General features: G+C 45.1%; 1 protein-coding gene across 7 annotated transcripts in view; it reads right to left on the reverse strand.

Moving 5' to 3' along the window:
* Positions 1-20,000, reverse strand: part of LOC139383202 (unconventional myosin-XVIIIa-like) — a 198,639-nt gene that overhangs the window by 44,734 nt on the left and 133,905 nt on the right. For all 7 annotated transcript variants that reach the window (XM_071127667.1, XM_071127665.1, XM_071127664.1 and 4 more), the window contains 12 exons: positions 18,416-18,717; positions 18,081-18,267; positions 17,597-17,804; positions 17,364-17,473; positions 14,941-15,006; positions 12,626-12,754; positions 5,949-6,092; positions 5,521-5,610; positions 5,185-5,304; positions 4,488-4,599; positions 3,057-3,184; positions 2,313-2,467 (listed from right to left, as the gene is read on the reverse strand). In XM_071127667.1, coding sequence (XP_070983768.1) covers positions 2,313-2,467; positions 3,057-3,184; positions 4,488-4,599; positions 5,185-5,304; positions 5,521-5,610; positions 5,949-6,092; positions 12,626-12,754; positions 14,941-15,006; positions 17,364-17,473; positions 17,597-17,804; positions 18,081-18,267; positions 18,416-18,717 — 1,751 coding nt within the window. The remainder of the gene's footprint in view (positions 1-2,312; positions 2,468-3,056; positions 3,185-4,487; positions 4,600-5,184; positions 5,305-5,520; positions 5,611-5,948; positions 6,093-12,625; positions 12,755-14,940; positions 15,007-17,363; positions 17,474-17,596; positions 17,805-18,080; positions 18,268-18,415; positions 18,718-20,000) is intronic.

The following is a 20,000-nucleotide window of genomic DNA, read 5'->3' on the forward strand; positions in this document are numbered from 1 at the left end:
GATTGAGAGCGAGAGATAGAGAGAGAGATAGAGAGAGAGATAGAGAGAGAAAGAGAGAGAGAGAGAGAGCTTTAGAGAGAGAGAGAGATTGAGAGAGAGAGATTGAGAGATAGAGAGATTGAGAGAGAGATTGAGAGAGAGAGAGATAGATAGAGAGAGAGAGAGATTGAGAGAGATAGAGAGAGAGAGGGAGATTGAGAGAGAGAGAGATTGAGAGAGATTGAGAGAGAGAGATAGATAGAGAGAGATTGAGAGAGATTGAGAGAGAGATTGAGAGAGAGAGATTGAGAGAGAGATTGAGAGAGAGATTGAGAGAGAGAGATTGAGAGAGAGATTGAGAGATTGAGAGAGAGATTGAGAGAGAGAGAGATTGAGAGAGAGAGAGATTGAGAGAGAGAGAGATTGTTGGCTCTGTTCACAAACACAAACACACCCTACAGAGCCCCAGGACAACAGCACAATTAGACCCAACCAAATCATGAGAAAACAAAAAGATAATTACTTGACACATTGGAAAGAATTAACAAAAAAACAGAGCAAACTAGAATGCTATTTGGCCCTACACAGAGAGTACACAGCGGCAGAATACCTGACCACTGTGACTGACCCAAAATTAAGGAAAGCTTTGACTATGTACAGACTCAGTGAGCATAGCCTTGCTATTGAGAAAGGCCGCCGTAGGCAGACATGGCTCTCAAGAGAAGACAGGATATGTGCTCACTGCCCACAAAATGAGGTGGAAACTGAGCTGCACTTCCTAACCTCCTGCCCAATGTATGACCATATTAGAGAGACATATTTCCCTCAGATTACACAGATCCACAAAGAATTCGAAAACAAATCCAATTTTGAAAAACTCCCATATCTACTGGGTGAAATTCCACAGTGTGCCATCACAGCAGCACGATTTGTGACCTGTTGCCACGAGAAAAGGGCAACCAGTGAAGAACACACACCATTGTAAATACAATTTATATTATACATATTTATTTATATATATACATATTTATGCTTATTGTTTTGAAACTTCTGTATGTGTAATGTTTACTGTTAATTTTTGATGTTTTTCACTTTATATATTCACTTTGTATGTTGTCTACCTCACTTGCTTTGGCAATGTTAACACATGTTTCCCATGCCAATAAAGCCCTTGAATTGAATTGAATTGAGATTGAGAGAGAGAGATTGAGAGAGAGAGATAGAGAGATTGAGAGAGAGAGATAGAGAGAGAGAGAGATTGAGAGAGAGATTGAGAGAGAGATTGAGACCTTGAGAGAGAGAGAGAGAGATTGAGAGAGATTGAGAGAGAGATTGAGAGATTGAGAGATAGATAGAGAGAGAGAGAGAGAGACAGAGAGAGAGAGAGAGAGCTTGAGAGAGAGAGAGAGAGAGAGAGAGAGAGAGAGAGAGAGATTGAGACCTTGAGAGAGAGAGCTTGAGAGAGAGAGAGATTGAGACCTTGAGAGAGAGAGAGAGAGAGAGAGAGAGAGAGATTGAGAGATTGAGAGAGAGAGAGAGAAAACGGTGGTGTTTTACCCAGGACTTAAAATATTTGAAGTTACAGTGAAGATCTAAGGTAGTGAGCTCTGTTTCTTCTTCAGGTCACAGTGAGGGCGACAGTATGAGTAGTATCAGGTTGTAGTTGCAGATCTGAACATACTGTATGAGTGTGTATGTGTGTGTGTGGCACACACCTCTCTGTGTCTGTATCAAAGACTTAGTTAGACATCGCATAAATGTATCTGTCCCATTGTGGTATCTAGGAGGGCACAGGCAAAGCCATTGAGGCCCTCTCCATTTTGAAGTACTCAATTGTCTTCTTCTACTACTTCTATGAGTTGGTAAACAAACTGAAAGGTGTTCATACTGCCACCTGGAGTGTGTTGTTGGAACAGGTATAAAGCCAAGCTTGGCGATTTACTGCCTCCTGCAGTTATGGAATGTTTCCTCATGAGTATAATTCATTGCCTGATCCCTCCTGGTGACCCGAAAGGCATTAAGTGATAACTTCTTAACCCATAGGAAGTCCCACCTAGTTGACTACTTCAAAATGGTGAAAGTCCTCAATGGCGCTGCCCATGGTAAAATGGGCTTTTGAGTACGAGAGTCCTCTATCTCTAAGGTTGGTATTGTTTTATTCTTTTTATTTCACCTTAATTTAACAAGGTAGGCCACTTGAGAACAAGTTCACATTTACAACTGCGACCTGGCCAAGATAGAGCAAAGCAGTGTGACACAAGCAACACAGAGTTACACATGGAATAAACGTCTTTGTCGGCCTACAGAGTGTGTGCGGTATGAACTGAACTCACTTCCTCTGTTTCTTCTCCAGGTCATGGTTGCGGCTCTGCTGGCCCTCCAGGTGTAGCTTGGTGTCCTGTAGCTCAGCCGTCAATCTCTGACACTTCTTCTTCAGCTGCTGGGCCGTACGCTGCACCTCCTCACTGTCTGCCTGGAGGTCACTTAGCTGGAGGAGGAGAGAGGGAGGGAGATAAAGAGAGAGATGTGTAACATTTAAAATATTTTTTTCAAAATAAGCAGAGGCATGAAAGAGGTCAAAGGTTCCGTTAGCTTCTGTCAAGCTGTCTGTCTGAGTGGCCGACCAGGTGAGACGCACAGAGAGAGAAAGAAAAGACTAGTTATTGCTTCACTGCTCCTTTTATGTCTCACTGAGTGAGCGCTCGGGGAGTGTAAAGCTTTATTTGATGTTTTATGAGAAAGCTCAGAGGAGGTGTCAAAAACAGAACAAGGGGCTGAGAAAAAGACAGAGAGAAAAATAAACGGCAGACAGAGATAGACAAAGACAGTGACAGACAGACACTTGCCCAGCAATGAGGAAAGGAGAGAGAAAAGGAGAGGGAGAGACCCACCGAAAACACTAGTAAACTGCTTCTGGACAGAAGGGAGGATATGAGCTAGTTTAAAAAAATGTGAGCTTGTGTGTGTGTGTGTGTGTGTGTAGCTAGATGAGGTAGGTGTAAATCCCAACATGCAAGTGTGTGTAAGCAATGCGAGGTTGAGCTAGAAGTGTGTGTGTGTGTCCGACACTGCCTTACCCCCCTCTCCAGCTGCCGCTTGTTCTGCTGCTCCACCTCCAGCTTGTCATTAAACTCCTGCTGTAACCTCTTCTTGGTGAACTCTATCTCTCTGATGGCCCTGTCATACTTCAGTCTCCACTCCCCCTCTAACAAACACAACATGATATAGCACAGTTAGCAGACAGGTCATGCATGGACAGCACTACATTCAACATTCAATCACAGGAGGTTGGTGTCACCTTAATTGGGGAGGACAGGTTTGTGGTAATGGTTGGAGCAGAATTAGTGGAATGGTATCAAAACCATGGTTTCCATTCACTCCGTTCCAGCCTTTATTATGAGCTGTCCTCCCCTCAGCAGCCTCCATTGCATTCAATATGCCTTCAAATAGAACTAAGATGAAATTGATTAGTCAGTTTGAAAGGAAGTCTGTTTGACCATGGAAGGGATTTGCATTAGTCAGGAGGAAATGTATCAAGCTGTTTTGAAGCCATATTAAAGTCTGTACACTACTGTTATGGCCTGTACATGTATCTCTTACACAGGGTTGTCTATTCCACGTAAAATGTGGGGTGTTTAAACGTTCAAACAAAACACTGAGACAAAAATCTATTCTACAGTCAGAATGGCCAAATAAAGCCTGCATTTGCAGTCCAGCCGGAAGTCTGTTCGGCATGCGTCCAAATATCATTTGAGGACGCCTGCAGTCTTTTATAATCAATTTCTACAGCATGTCTTGCAAAACCTTTTGTATCCTCATTGATTTCAGGCAGCCGCTGCAGTCTACGGGGGTGGTCAGCTTGATACAACCAAATAACTGGGCAAATGAAAGGACTCAATCAGAAACAGCCTACTTTGATCCTGGTCTTGGGGTGTACCTTTGTGTGTTGGTTTTCATGGTGCTAAATTGTCACCATAGCAACAGAGTGTGTGTGTGTGGTTTGGTTTTACTATCCTTGTGGGGACCCAGAAGTCCTCACATGGAAAGTACAACAAGGAAAACTCAAGACAAGTGGGGACATTTCAGGCTTAGGGTTAGAATTAAGGTTAGGATTATGAGTTAAGGTAAGGCTAGGTTTAGGGTTAGAATTAAGGTTAGGATTAGGAGTTAAGGTAAGGCTAGGTTTAGGGTTAGAATTAAGGTTAGGATTAGGAGTTAAGGTAAGGTTAGGTTTAGGGTTAGAATTAATGTTAGGATTAGGAGTTAAAGTAAGGTTAGGTTTAGGGTTAGAATTAAGGTTAGGATTAGGAGTTAAGGTAAGGTTAGGTTTAGGGTTAGAATTAAGGTTAGGATTAGGAGTTAAGGTAAGGCTAGGTTTAGGGTTAGAATTAAGGTTAGGGTTAGGTTAAGGGTTATGTTTAGGGTTATGGAAAATCAGGTTTTGAATGGGAAAAAATGTTTTGGTCCCCACAAGGATAGTAAAACAAACGTGTGTGTGTGGCTCTGACCTGTGTCGTCATCGTCCATCTCTCCATTGAGCTCAGAGGCTCTGAGGAGTCTGGTCTCCATCACCTCCATCTCCATAGATTCCATAGACTTCTTCATCGAGTCAAACTTAGTCTGGGGAGATAATCACAGGCCATGCATTAATACAGAAACACATTATATACCAAGTTAGAAATACTGACAGATAGACCTCACATTGCACTTGCACGTACACACACAAACACGCTCATTGCTCACACACACACACACACTTCCTCTAAACGACACAATCGCTCATTTCGAGAAGCGAGGTAATTTGTACCCAGCCCATCAGCATGTGCTGTCTGAGCAGTCAGTGGAAAAATCTATGCCATCTAGTTGGAATACCCTGAAAAAAACAATCATGTCAAATGCCAAATAGAAAACTAAAAGGATGGGGAAGGCTGGGGAAGGCTGGGGAAGGATGGGGAAGGCTGGGGAAGGCTGGGGAAGGCTGGGGAAGGCTGGGGAAGGCTGGGGAAGGCTGGGGAAGGCTGGGGAAGGCAGGGTCAACAATCTGATCACACCATTACGTTGCAGCCAACAGAACTGGCAAGGTCGTCATTGCAAATCAGAATCGGTTTTCCATTTACCGGTCTGGTTCAAATAATTAATGAAAAAATTGTGTACATCCAACAACAGTTAAGGACGTCTCATTTCTCCAGTGTTAACAGTGTTAACCTGCAGGTCCTTCATGTCTTTCTCCAGTCTCAGTCTCTCTGAGGTCTCAGACTCCAGCAGCTGAGAGGCCGACTCTCCTGTGTTCCTCTCGTCTGCCAGCTCCGACGACAGCTCTGTGATCTGGCGTATACACACAATTGTAATAAGCAAGAGGGTGAAAATAATGTGTTTATCACTACTATACATGCACCCTGTCTAATGCATACAGTGCAATACAGTTAAACTTCCTGACATAAAACATCCATCTGTTCATCCTTTATTTATACAGACAGATCCGCTGGTACAATGTGTTATCTTATATTATTAGTCTGCAACACAGTTTGTGTGTGTGTGTACCCTGCTCTCCAGGCGGTCACTGTTGAGTCTCAGCTCGTTCCTCTCCTTGTCCACCTTCTCCAGCCTCCCTTTCAGCTGCTGGATCTCCTCCTGGGAACAGATAGACAGAACGAGAGAGGGAGGGGGAGAGAGAAAATGTATTACAGTATTAGAGGGAGCTAAATCTGTATAGTCTCTATAAAGCAGGGGAAGGGAATCAAATGCTGGGGTGTAATCATTACTACAAAACAGTCGGAAAAACGTTCTGTTATGAAACAAAAACAAGCATTTCTATGGGACAGATTCAGGTAGGGGCATTCCTGTTTGATGAACCTGTCCAATAGAAAAAATATTTTTGTTGCAAAAGTGAATATTTTGAAACTGTTTGAAGTAATGATTTCACCCCTGATCAACAGTAGATGGAGGGTGTGTATAGTTTGTGTACTCACGTCTTTGCCACGTATCTGCTCCTCTGTGAGCTGGACCTCTATAAGGGGGCGTACTGTGGTGAACACCTTCCACCAGGCCCAGCCCTTCACGCCCTTGTTCTTCTTGATGTTCTTCTGGATGCAGCGGATAGCCAGGTCCTGGATCTGAAACACGTGCCGAGGAGCAGAGGGACTTGTTTGTGTCTGGTGTTATGTCTGCCAACATGTAGGATTCTTGAAGTTTTTTTTAAATGGAAATATATATATCACAAATAGAGTGCATTCTGAAATTATTCAGACCCTTGAATTGTTCTGCATTTTGTTACGTTACAGCCTTATTCTAAAATTAATGAAATCGTTTTTTCCCCCTCCTCATTCGATAAACAATACCCCATGACAAAGCAAAAATAGCTTTTTTAGAAATTTTTGAAAATTTATTATAAATAAAAAACGGAAATATCACATTTACATAAACATTAAGAGTTTCTCCCATTCTTCTATGCAAATCTTCTCAAGCTCTGTCAGGTTGGATGGGGAGACTCGCTGCACAGGTATTTTCAGGTCTCTCCAGCGATGTTAGGTCGGGTTCAAGTCTGGGCTCTGGCTGGGCCACTCAAGGACTTGTCCCGAAGCCACTCCTGCAGTCTTGGCTGTGTCCTGGATCTTTCTCCTGTTGGAAGCTGAACCTTCACCCCAGTCTGAGGTCCTGAGCGCTCTGGAGCAGGTTTTCATCAAGGATCTCTTCGCACTTTGTTAAATAGAAAGGTGAGTGCCTTTCCAAATCATGTCCAATCAATTGAATTTACCACAGGTGGACTCCAATCAAGTGTAGAAACATCTCAAGGATGATCAATGGAAACAGGATGCACCTGAGCTCAATTTACAGTCTCATAGAAAAGGCTCTAAATACTTATGTAAATTGTTTTTTATTTTTTAATACATTTGCAAAAATGTCTACAAACTTGTTTTTTTGTTTTGTCTTTATGGGGTATTGTTTATTGATGAGAAAAATGTTTGATTGAATCAATTTTAGAATGAGGCTGTAACGTAACAAAATGTGGACAAAGGGAAGGGGTCTGAATACTTTCCGAATGCACTGTTTGTATGAAATATATAACTTTTGATAAATAAAGAAAAGAAGAAATGGCATTGCTTAGTGTCATTATCAACTAGCACAATAACAGACACTTGCATCAAGTGTGACGATTTGGGCGAGCTAGAATCAAGACGGCTTTAAGAGCTGAGACAAAGCTCTTCAGAGAAATGTAATCAAACATCGATACCACTTTGGCACCTTGTTAAAAAGGCATTAGAAGGAGCTACATGCTCCCGCTACATGGGCATCTCCAATAAACCACCCATTATCTCACAACCCAATTAGAAAAGCACAATGCAACTGCATCCACTGGGTTTGCCATGATGGAGAAGGCATGCAGGTTATGTCCTCTAAAGCTTGTTTGTCATGCTTAGACCTAAACAAGTCTAACAAATCATGTGTTGACTCAATAAGGGGGGGTGGGGGGGGGTGTCAGTGTTGATCTCTCTGTTCCTCAGCCATACAGAGAGCTCATATACAACACCAGAGGGATTTAGAATAAGGTCTTGCAGCCTTTAGAAATAAGATATGTCTGTGTCAAACAGATATTGACGGTCTTAGAGAAACACAGGAGCAGAATGTATTCATTTCTCTTTCTTTGTCTCGGTCTTCCTTTTTACTCTGCCTTCTGCCTCTCCTTTACAGAGTTCCCTTTGAGTGTCTGTGAAGCTACATGGCCTTTGCTGAGCACACAAGGCCATAGATGTAATGCATGCATGCACTGACACACACCTGTTCCCAGTCGGGGAAGAAGCTTTGTCTTAAAGCAACGATTTAATTAGACACACTCTGGGCCGACTGGCTGACGGAGGAATCCCCCATGCTCCTCCATCTTCACCCTGCTGTCACTCGTTCTAGCCACATGAATGTCAAAGAGAGAGGAGGCTGTGGGCTTCAAACACTGTGCCGCATCCCTTCTATTCGTCTATTCCCCCATGGTGAAGCACCGTTTCAGAGAAGGAACACTCTCTCTATCACTTTCTCTCTTTTCTCCCTCAAAGCTCTTTGAAAACAAATCCCTGTGAGGGTTTGGCTCAGGCTGAGAGGACTTCAAGGTGGGGGGAGCCCCCCGGAGCAATCAAATAGACAGAGAGAAACAAACTAATAGATTTTTGGGCAGTGGGGACGTCAGTGTTCAGACGAGGAAATCAACACTTTCACGGTCGTGTCTTGTGTCTCTGAGAAATATGGGCCAAAGGTTCAAATGTAACACCCTGCACTGCCTTGTAATCAAGTGTGAGTCTGCTTGTTTAGCTGTACATACAGAATATTTTCCTGTAAATATCAAACCAGCTTACCTTGCTACGACACAAGCCTCACAAATATTTACCACTACCACTCTCCTCAACATGCATTTTCCTCTAAAACATGCCTTGGCTTCTTAGCTAGAATTGTGCAAAGTATTCATTGTGTGTTTAAATAGATACTTAAATCGTTGAGTTCAACTTAAATAAAACAACCTCAACTTCCTGTTAATCAGATCAAATGAAAACACATTGAACTAAACCTTACTGTAACTACCTTTCAGAACTGCTGGAGGGTATGTCCTGTACAGTACCTTTCAGAACTGCTGGAGGGTAGTGTCCTGTACTGTACCTTTCATAACTGCTGGAGGGTATGTCCTGTACAGTACCTTTCAGAACTGCTGGAGGGTAGTGTCCTGTACTGTACCTTTCAGAACTGCTGGAGGGTAGTGTCCTGTACTGCACCTTTCAGAACTGCTGGAGGGTATGTCCTGTACAGTACCTTTCAGAACTGCTGGAGGGTAGGGTCCTGTACTGTACCTTTCAGAACTGCTGGAGGGTAGTGTCCTGTACTGCACCTTTCAGAACTGCTGGAGGGTAGTGTCCTGTACTGTACCTTTCATAACTGCTGGAGGGTATGTCCTGTACAGTACCTTTCAGAACTGCTGGAGGGTATGTCCTGTACTGTACCTTTCATAACTGCTGGAGGGTAGTGTCCTGTACAGTACCTTTCATAACTGCTGGAGGGTAGTGTCCTGTACTGCACCTTTCAGAACTGCTGGAGGGTAGTGTCCTGTACTGTACCTTTCAGAACTGCTGGAGGGTAGTGTCCTGTACTGTACCTTTCAGAACTGCTGGAGGGTAGTGTCCTGTACAGTACCGTTCAGAACTGCTGGAGGGTAGTGTCCTGTACTGTACCTTTCAGAACTGCTGGAGGGTAGAGTCCTGTACTGCACCTTTCAGAACTGCTGGAGGGTAGGGTCCTGTACTGCACCTTTCAGAACTGCTGGAGGGTATGTCCTGTACTGCACCTTTCAGAACTGCTGGAGGGTAGTGTCCTGTACTGTACCTTTCATAACTGCTGGAGGGTATGTCCTGTACAGTACCTTTCAGAACTGCTGGAGGGTATGTCCTGTACTGTACCTTTCAGAACTGCTGGAGGGTAATGTCCTGTACTGTACCTTTCAGAACTGCTGGAGGGTAGTGTCCTGTACAGTACCTTTCAGAACTGCTGGAGGGTAGTGTCCTGTACTGTACCTTTCAGAACTGCTGGAGGGTAGAGTCCTGTACTGCACCTTTCAGAACTGCTGGAGGGTAGGGTCCTGTACTGCACCTTTCAGAACTGCTGGAGGGTAGTGTCCTGTACTGCACCTTTCAGAACTGCTGGAGGGTAGTGTCCTGTACTGTACCTTTCAGAACTGCTGGAGGGTAGTGTCCTGTACAGTACCTTTCAGAACTGCTGGAGGGTATGTCCTGTACAGTACCTTTCAGAACTGCTGGAGGGTAGTGTCCTGTACTGTACCTTTCAGAACTGCTGGAGGGTAGTGTCCTGTACTGTACATTTCAGAACTGCTGGAGGGTAGTGTCCTGTACTGTACATTTCAGAACTGCTGGAGGGTAGTGTCCTGTACTGTACCTTTCAGAACTGCTGGAGGGTTGTGTCCTGTACTGTACCTTTCAGAACTGCTTGAGGGTAGTGTCCTGTACTGTACCTTTTAGACCTGCTGGAGGGTAGTGTCCTGTACAGCACCTTTCAGAACTGCTGGAGGGTAGGGTCCTGTACTGCACCTTTCAGAACTGCTGGAGGGTAGGGTCCTGTACTGTACACCAAAACACATTGTAATGCAGAACGTTGCCTCACAAAAGCCTTTGCAGTGGTGATATTGTTCCCGGTCTTCCCCTGGGCCTCTCAGTAGAAGTCTTCACGGATCCACCTGTACCCGAGACTCAATCCGGGACCCGAGCAGGACCGGATCCAAAATTCGAAATAACGTAACGGGTGGGTCGGATCTGATATGATTGTCACGGGTCTCGGGTATGTGTATGTGTTTTAACTGACTTGTCCGGAACGGCCTGTACAGATCCACAGGTGACTGCTGCAGTAGAGAGATAGACATTTTTCATTTGCTGCTCTTGCTTTTCACGAGAGGAGTGTGGCGCTTGTAGCTTGTAGTCATCAAAGCGGCATTAGGCTACAATCATAGAGCCTCCGTGTGTGGCAAAAGTTAGGAGATATCTAATCAGTGGAGGATGTTTGATGATAAATAACCTAGCTATGGCAGCTAATAGTCTACTGTAGTGCGAGTCTGCTTGGTTGGTTGCTGTCTCTCATCCCTCCCTCCATCCCTCCCAGTACAGCCCCTCCCCCGCCTGCTTGAGCGGCTCCTCTTTCTCTCCCTCCTCTCGTGCTTTATCAGCTCTGGTTAATCAAGTAGCTTTAAAAAGTGTTTTTCTGCTGCTTCCCTCACTTGGATAGGGTCTGGATCCAACCAGGCCTATACGGAACGGTTCTAGTTGTCCACGGGTCTGTTCGGAACGGGTCTCTACATTTAAAAAATAAATATTTATGCATATCGGGTCTGGGTGGGAAAGCCCCAAGTCCATTTCAGAACGGGTCCAACTTTTTGAACCCTTGAAGAACTACCTCCCAGCATTACACAACCCTCTCCAGTCCAGTCTGACCCTCAGCCAGTCACTGTGAGGAATGACAATCACTCTTAATGGAGTCGTTTACAACTAAACACTTCAGAAAACAAAGGAAAATATCAATATCCTGTTCCTAAATCAAAACAAACAAAAAAGGATAAACAACTTGTGTTACTTATAGAAAGAGGCAGCACTCAAATGAAACAGGCAAAGCAGTAAAGAGAAGCCCACTGTCCTTGAAAAGCAACTTAAAGACAGCAACCTTGAGCCCAGCTCAGCACAAAATAACTACCAGAGATGGGGATGGCAGGGACTGGGAAGACAGCGGTCGAAGCCCAATCTGTCCAAACACACATGGACACACCAAGACTCACATGTAGGCTACTGCTACACAATTAATTCACACTAACCACTCTCTCACACCCTCACGTACACAGACAAGCACCCCCACACACAAACACACACAGTACAGGACAACACACAGAGCTGAATAGATCCCCACCGGTGGTTCCAGTCATTCAGTGGAGGGTGTTATATCCCTGGTCGGCATGCTCACTCTGGTGTGGTGGGGCATATAGGGTGTGTGTGGGCTGTTTCCATCTGCCTAACACACACACACACACACACACACACACACACACACACACACACACACACAGCTCTGTCCCTGCCGTGTCTCTCTCCAATCCCTCATGACTGGACCAGGGATTATGACAGGCGTCTACAATAATAATCTCAGCCTGTAGAAAGACCAGCCTTCTAGTTTCCCCCACCACTCGTGTATAAATAAAGGTATTACTATTCAAATAGGTAAGGAGAGAGCCTGTACTATAGGCGTGTCAGTCCTTTTCTTTTTGACCCTCATCACCCCTACATAGATCAGAGGTCAGGTTAGAGTGAGAGACAGAGAGGAATGCTAAAATGGAGGGAGAGACTGAGAGGGCGAGGTGTGTGTGTTCTGGTGCGGTAATCGATAAGGCTGTGATTGAGGGGACATGTGTGTGTGTGTGTGTGTGTGTGTCCCAGAGGAGCAGGAGGAGCAGATGGAAGGCTATCTGCTGGGCCGGGGGCCAGCGGAGACAGGATGGATTTATGACACTGTGCTCTGATGAACTTCTGATTTAGTGAGCCGCTAAACCGCCCCACAGATGTGAGTGGCAGAGCTAGCAATGGAGCGAGAGCATGCCATTAATACGAGGCAGAGAGAGAGCGAGAGAAGAGGGTAGAGCGAGGGTAGAGAGAGAGGGAGACTATCATTCTAAGGATTCCATGGGAATATTCTCTTCCTCTCGGAAAGAAGCACACGTGTCTTCTCTTTGGTTTTCATGGCAACACATTGACTAACTTCACTATAACGGAAGATAAATTAGAACGTGTCGTAGGGGACAAATAACCATATGATCGAATGGGAAGCTTCAGTTCCTTTCAGAGTTTTCCCAAGACATTGTCTGAGGCGGCGAACAAAGAGAGCAGTAAAGCAACACTGACACAAGCACTTTCTGTACTGGCAAGGGATACACAGCTCTTCTTAGACCACGACAGGCATCGGCTTTGAAAGTGTAGGCATTAGGAACCAACAGTGCACTGTGTGACGTGGTCGAGGGGCACGAAACGGTCCGTTTTGCTGATCTAAGATCAGTTTAGCTCCTTTCGACATCTAATCTGACCTGGGCTTTGGGCTGGTAAGAACTGGGTTGAGAGGGCTCACTCACCTTCCTCTTCTTGAAAGCCTGTCTAGCCAGGTATCCTCTGCAGGAAGCCTGGAACATGGTGATGTTGCGTCTGGTCTGGACATCTCTCTGCTCCTCCAGTTTGGCCAGGGTCCCCGCTCTGAAGAACACCTGGTGAGAGACAGGGACATTTAGATACTGATTAATCATGACACGAAAGTGAATTGTATTGAAGTCAGACAGGGAGCATGTGTGTGTGCAAGGTTGCACAATACTATGGAATAGAAGTAATGTAAACATGAAACTGAATATTTGCAACTTTTTCATTTGGGGGCATTGAAGCATACAAACAAATAATTACAATAATTTGTTTTTCCATGATTCAGGGAGTTGGAATCCCCCTAAAGATCTTCAACCATACATCTGGGATTCAGGGATTGCATATCAACTACATCAAGTCCTGCGTTCACTTTGCATTTCAATGGCGTTTACTTTGGGGGCTTTAAATTTAGTTGGATTACCTGAAACGCTTTAGAGTCATTTCCATTCTCTGATCTGCTCTGGGAGATTGGGTGGGGAGCTGCTGATGGACTTCTCTACAGTTTGTCAGGCCAGAGCTGAGAGCTCATCAAACTCTTTGAATGTTGCTGAATTGCATTAGCATGCTAATAGTGTTAGTGGAAGAGCTATGCTTAACTTCACAAAATCCTCATTAAAACTCCCTTGTGTTAACAACACATGCGGCTGCCACGGCTACAGTAAGGAAAATAACAAAGACAGGAAGTTTCTGGGGAAACTAAAACGACAGGTAGAGTTGTGGAGAAACTTCTCTTGGATTTAGCCGTCATCTTCAGTTAGTCAGAGGCACTGTGTTTCCTTCAACTCTAAAACAATTGAGATGGTTCGTCTACAGAGTGTTTTGTTCAGATTTCACCAAGCGGCTCCTCAAGACGAGAGCTGTGGTGGTGTTATGCAGAAACTGCATCATGATGCATCAGGACTGATCTAACACAGTACTCCAGGGCCCTTAACAACCTATTATCCTCTATCAGAGGCACAGGATGAGAGAAAACACTTTACCCAGCACAGACAATCAAAGTTCAGAGCCCGTGTGTACAGTCAAGCCAATTGCACATGCAGAGAGTGGGCTGGGCACGGTGAAACCACACAGCACTAACACACCCACACTTCTCTGCTGTAGGGCAACGACTCCGACTGGAGAGGTTGTCTATACCTCCAGAGAACATCGGATTGAGTTTGCTTCCTCTATTGTCAGCAGTAGAGGATTTATCACACACTGTATGGGCATTCTGTTAAATGGATCCAAAATGACATGTTAACAAATCAACAGCTTGCATGGTATGCTTGCATTAATAATGCACACTTGTAACTGTTTCCCGGGTGCCGATGACGTGGATGTTGACGAAGGCAGCCTAGCAATGACAGTCAGCGTGGACGAAGGAACATATTGGACCTCGTGGTCTCTGAATGCAACTCTAAAGGTCGACTGAGGTCGTGGGCCGTTCCAGTGGCTCAGTTGGGGCTTGGTGTTTTTCTTAGCATGATGAGAGATGGAAAGGCACACACACACACACACTTCCCAAAACATACTTTTCCTACTGTCTACTTCAGAACAAAATTTCCATAAACCTACTTTTCCTACTGTCTACTTCAGAACAAAACTTCCCACTGTCCTCTATTCCATGGACATTCTGAAAAAGCCTCCTCTGCTAATTAGCCATTCATCAGCCCGTCCTTTCCTTTGGATTTTCTATTTTGCATCTGAAAGGTTTGAATCTCACTGTGCTGATTGGTGTTTGTGGAGGGTTATCGGCACGCCACGGCAAAGCGCCACAAACAAAGAGAGCAGTCGCCTGCCAAAATCAATGGCTACAGGGAGCAACAGAAGGGACAACAACAAAGAGTAAGCCAGACATATTTTTTTCTGAAGAAGCAGAAGAACTGTGGAGCAACCTTCCCTGGCCCAACTGAAAGTCAAGCCTGATCAGTGTGTGTGTGTGTGTGTGTGTGTGTGTGTGTGTGTGTGTGTGTGTGTGTGTGTGTGGGGGGGGGAGGGCGGTTGCCAACCGCCAACTAAAAGACAAAGGCTGCCAGCCCAGGGACCCAGCGGCAGCTAGGAACCAGTGCCACAGCGACAGACCTATGATTCCAAAGAGAAGGGCATGCTGGGTAAACAGCTGTCCCTCCCAGGCAGAGACAGAACACCAAGGGCCTGATTTAGACTGTACCAAGCCTTCACACCTATTGTCATAGTGTCACCTGTAGTCATAACACTTTTACAAAGCATGTCTGTCTGTCTGTCGGTCAGTCGGTCGGTCGGTGTGTGTGTTACTTACCCTGCTCAGGCCCATGTGGTAACTGCTGTTCTCCAAGTCCAGAGACTCCAACAGCTCCTCCACAGCCTGAAACAAACCGATAAAACGGACAGACAGATCAATGAAGAGATCAACAGAAATGGACAAACAGGCAGACAGTGCTCCCTCCCGTAAAATCACCATCCTTCTGTCTTCGCCCCAAAGGACTGCACACAGCACCATAGCAACAGGCACACTCCCCTAACATCAGCCTATCCACCAGGAGACTGCAGACCAAAACAACTCAGCTACTGCACCAAGCTAGCTATCTGTAACCTCCAATTCAGTCTAAATATGGACTGTATCTAAAGCGGTCTCAGGAGAGGTGGAGGAGGAGGAGGGTCTTTAAAGTTCGACTACAAAGTGAAGTTGGAAGATAGCTGAAGCATCAAGGATGGGATGGGAGTTAACTTGAACAGAATCCGCTGTTTTAAAGTAACTGTCCAGTGTTTCCAGATTTCTATGAAATATGACCTGTGATTAATTACAATATGAGTGAAGTAGTAGTTCCTTCCAAAATGTTTTAATTAAATATGTTAAAAAGCAGCTTTTCTGTGTTGGAATGGTAGTGGCGTACCCCAAAAACAGAATGTTGTGGGTGTATGTCGGTCATTAACAGTATTCACACGAGTAGCCCACTGATTGGTCAGCTCAGCCTCCTCAGGAGGATGACATCATCCTAGCTGAGGAAAGAGAAAGCTTTATATTTTTAAAGTCTCTATGAGGTGGGGTTTTTTGAAGTATTTTCTCTCCAATTTATGCTTTGGCCACAAATACGAGTATAGGATGAGTCAACCACATTATTTGAGTATGAGCTAACATAATAAGAATATTTAAAAGTGGATAGTGGACAGTTACTTAAAGGACTGTTGGCAGAGGATCTCCGCAGGATTACTGGATCTGGGAGGTAAACAGGCTCAGTGGAGGATAAAGCCACTTCAGCCACAGCAACACAGTAACACAGTAACACAGTAACACAGCAACACAGTAACACAGCAACACAGCAACACAGCAACACAGTAACACAGTAACACAGTAACACAGTAACATAGTAACACAGCAACACAGCAACACAGTAACACAGTAACACAGTAACATAGTAACACAGCAACACAGCAACACAGTAACACAGTAACACAGCAACACAGCAACACAGCAACACAGCAACACAGCAACACAGTAACACAGTAACACAGTAACACGGTAACACGGCAACACGGTAACACGGCAATACGGCAACACAGTAACACAGCAACACAGTAACACAGTAACACAGCAACACAGTAACATAGTAACATAGTAACACAGTAACATAGTAACACAGTAACACAGTAACACAGTAACATAGTAACACAGTAACACAGTAACACAGTAACATAGTAACACAGTAACACAGTAACATAGTAACATAGTAACACAGTAACACAGTAACACGGTAACACGGCAACACGGCAATACGGCAACACAGTAACACAGTAACACAGCAACACAGCAACACAGTAACACAGCAACACAGTAACACAGTAACATAGTAACATAGTAACACAGTAACATAGTAACACAGTAACACAGTAACACAGCAACACAGTAACATAGTAACATAGTAACACAGTAACACAGTAACACAGTAACACAGTAACACAGTAACACAGTAACACAGTAACATAGTAACACAGTAACACAGTAACACAGTAACACAGTAACACAGTAACACAGTAACACAGCCCAAGCTAAGATGAAGAGACAGACAGGTTTCTAGCTCTGAGAGAGAGGGCTCTGTATGAGTTCTCTCTGGGAAATAAAAACACATTTCCTAAGATGCTGACGCAGGGGGGAAACCTCTTACTCCCTCTCTCTCAGTCTGTCTATATCCAGAGAATGAAGTACCTTTTTGTCCATTCATTATTTCTGAGCAGGCTATTCTTCCTAAGCATGTCTCCAAGGAGTCTGGTTTCCTCTTTAACTCTTCTATAGCTCACTGTATGTTTTAGCTGTGACAGAGAGGACCTCTTTAACAGCTCTACTTCAAAAACACAACCTTCTTACACAACAATGAAAATAACATTTCAGCCAAGAGAATGTCTATACCATTTCTTCATTTCCAGCTGAAAATTTCTACATCTGAAAATATGTTTACTGGATTCAGAAGTTTTAACCACACATCTGAGTAGGTAGGGTATGCTAATAGCTATAGGTACTGAAGACAGAGAGAGAGGAGGAAGAGATGGAAGGGGAGGACAGAGAGGAGGCACGTAATTAATCAGCACACCAGCCGCATGCTGCCAGCCAACCTAATCATAATTAATTACACACAAGAGAAGATCTAGAAGGGGGAAGGGAAGGAGAGAGAGAAAAGAGGGAGGCTTTTATATTATCATTCGTGCAGGGAACGCCTCGACACTCACCCTCTTCTCGTCTGTGACCATGTAGTTGCGTCCGTGCTTTTTGGTCAGGTGGGGCACCAGCACGTCAAAGCGCCGTCTGAACTCGGAGAAGACCATGTGATCAGGGTATCCTTTATGGAAAAGGCAGAACAAGGTCAACATTTATTGAAACATTTTTATTTCTCATACAGTTCAGAATTAAGGGGGAAAATGTCCCTCTCCCATGACTTAGCTTGACTTGAGTGGTGTCTTACCTTGTCTGTAGATGCGCAAGGCGTCGATAAGCTTAGATCCACGGAGTTGAGCCCTCAGGAGGCCCACATCCAGCTGCATGAGGCCTGAGTCGCAGCTCTCTCCATGGGTCACGCGCGGCTCCATGCCAACTCCCACCGTGTCTGCCTTGGGCAGCAGGCAGTGGACAAAGTGAACCCTGGACCTGCGCACCGTGTCCAGCAGAGCATCCTGGGGAGACGGAGGGCAGGGAGTTAACGCATTAACACACACACACACACACACACACACACACACACACACACACACACACACACACACACACACACACACACACACACACAAAGGCAAATACTTAATTTTGTACACATTTGTACATACATGTTAATATAGTTTTATTTGAATAACACAATTGTCATACAAAGTTCTTAAGAGCAACTTGGGCCTAAACCCTCTCAAAGAGGAAGCAGAGGTAGGCCTTGGGTAGGGAGAAACCACCCCACTCACCACTTGCAGTTTGATCTGGATACAGAGGCTCTTCTTCTTGACAGCGGCCATGCCAGTGGTGAAGGTCTTCCTCATGCTAGTGGCTCTGCGGAGGGCCAGCTGAGATCCCCCCTCCAGCCCTGCGATGGAGCCAGACAGCACTGTGGGCCCTCCACTACGACTAGAGAACAGACTGCTGATGTTCTTCCTGTGTGTGTGTGTGTGTGAAAGAGTGAGTGAGTGAGTGAGTGAGTGAGTGAGTGAGTGAGAGAGAGCAAGAGAGACAAAGAGGTAAGTATATTTTCTTTGTAAAGTGCTACTATGGAGAACAATCAATCAGTGAATTAAATGTGTACTTCTGCGAGTCCTGCAGCAGAGTGGCAGCGTTCTGGGAGGCGGGGTTCTGCTTGGCGTGGTTCAGCCAACCCTGAGCATCGTACTCCACCCAGTCTGTCCCGTGGCTGTGGCCCAACAGGAAGTGATGCGGCTTGTCACTTTTCAGGAGCAGGGCGTGTCCCTTGTTGTCCCCCTGGTCAGGGCCATAGTAGCTGAAGAGTCTCTCCAGCAGAGTGTCCTCAGAGCCCCCTGGCTGCACAGCCTCCTCCTCCATCAGCCACAGCAGACCTCGAGCCTCATCTGTCCTCGCCAGGGTGCGCACCTGGAACCATCGCAAGAACACACACAGGTTAGAGAGGTGGGGATGTATCACTTGAGTCTAACACAAACACAAGTGAATCAGCTGTGCAGAAAGCTTAGGTCCACAGCTCAGTCCAACACGCAGGTGCAGCTTTCACAAGCACCTCAGACACACAAATTAGGCCACAACAGAGACACTCACCCAGCTCCACTCCACCAGTCATCCACAGCTCCTCTCATCCATCCAATCACGACACTCCATACACAGCAACACTCTCCAAAACCAATAAAGCAACCTAGTCTCCTCTTTTTAAACTCATGGTTTAAATGTCCCAACACGGCCTTTATCCCTGGCCCAGTGTTGCCATAACATTACACCTGCTTAGCTGTGACACTTGTAGAAACTTCTCATTATGCACCAGCACAGTGTTCAAACAACCTGATATGATTCAACATCTCTGAACAAAACAAGTCATTTTGTAAAGGCAATCCTAACGTTTCGGTAAATAAGAAGTTATAAGAGATGAGTCTTTTCTTCCTCATTCTAGAGCTGCTATTAAAATCCACTCCTGGGCAGTGGAGCATTTAGAAATGTTGCTCTCCGACAGTCCACTTTGATAATGAACAGTGTTATTAATGTGAGAGTGTAGACTCTGTGGATGGAGGGAGGTGCAGGCAGGGTATCTTCACCACCACAACCTACTGAAGCTAAAGCCTTTTCAATTATTTGCCAATTGAATTATTTAACTGCTAGAAGCAGTGCAGATCTGTTTCACTGAGTTGGTTTCTCTAGTAGCAGTCAACAAATTAATTGCCAAGTCAGGTAAATCTCACATCCTTTTCAGAGAGACATGAGAAATAAGAACCTCTCTTATTCAGAACAATCCTATTCCCTTACAGTATTTGACACTGTAGGCTGGAGGTGGATGACCTGTGGATATTACTTGGATTCTAATGCAGAATTTTGTCAGGCTCTCCTCATCTAGGTCTAAAGCTCTGTTGATCTTTTCATTATGTATTTTTCTCGGAGTGTGAGCTGGTTTCCAATAAGTATGGCGCTGGTTCAATAGCGTTTGATTGTCTGACTTGTAGCCGTGTTTGGTCATGCATGCCCTTGTGCACTCCTTCACATACAAACACAAACCGCACACACACGCAAACCACACACCCACACACACATGCAAACCGCACACCCACACATGCAAACCGCACACCCACACACATGCAAACCGCACACCCACACATGCAAACCGCACACCCACACACACATGCAAACCGCACACCCACACACACACATGCAAACCG

This window comes from Oncorhynchus clarkii, chromosome 24 (genome assembly GCF_045791955.1).
Source record: "Oncorhynchus clarkii lewisi isolate Uvic-CL-2024 chromosome 24, UVic_Ocla_1.0, whole genome shotgun sequence".
Taxonomy (NCBI): domain Eukaryota; kingdom Metazoa; phylum Chordata; class Actinopteri; order Salmoniformes; family Salmonidae; genus Oncorhynchus; species Oncorhynchus clarkii.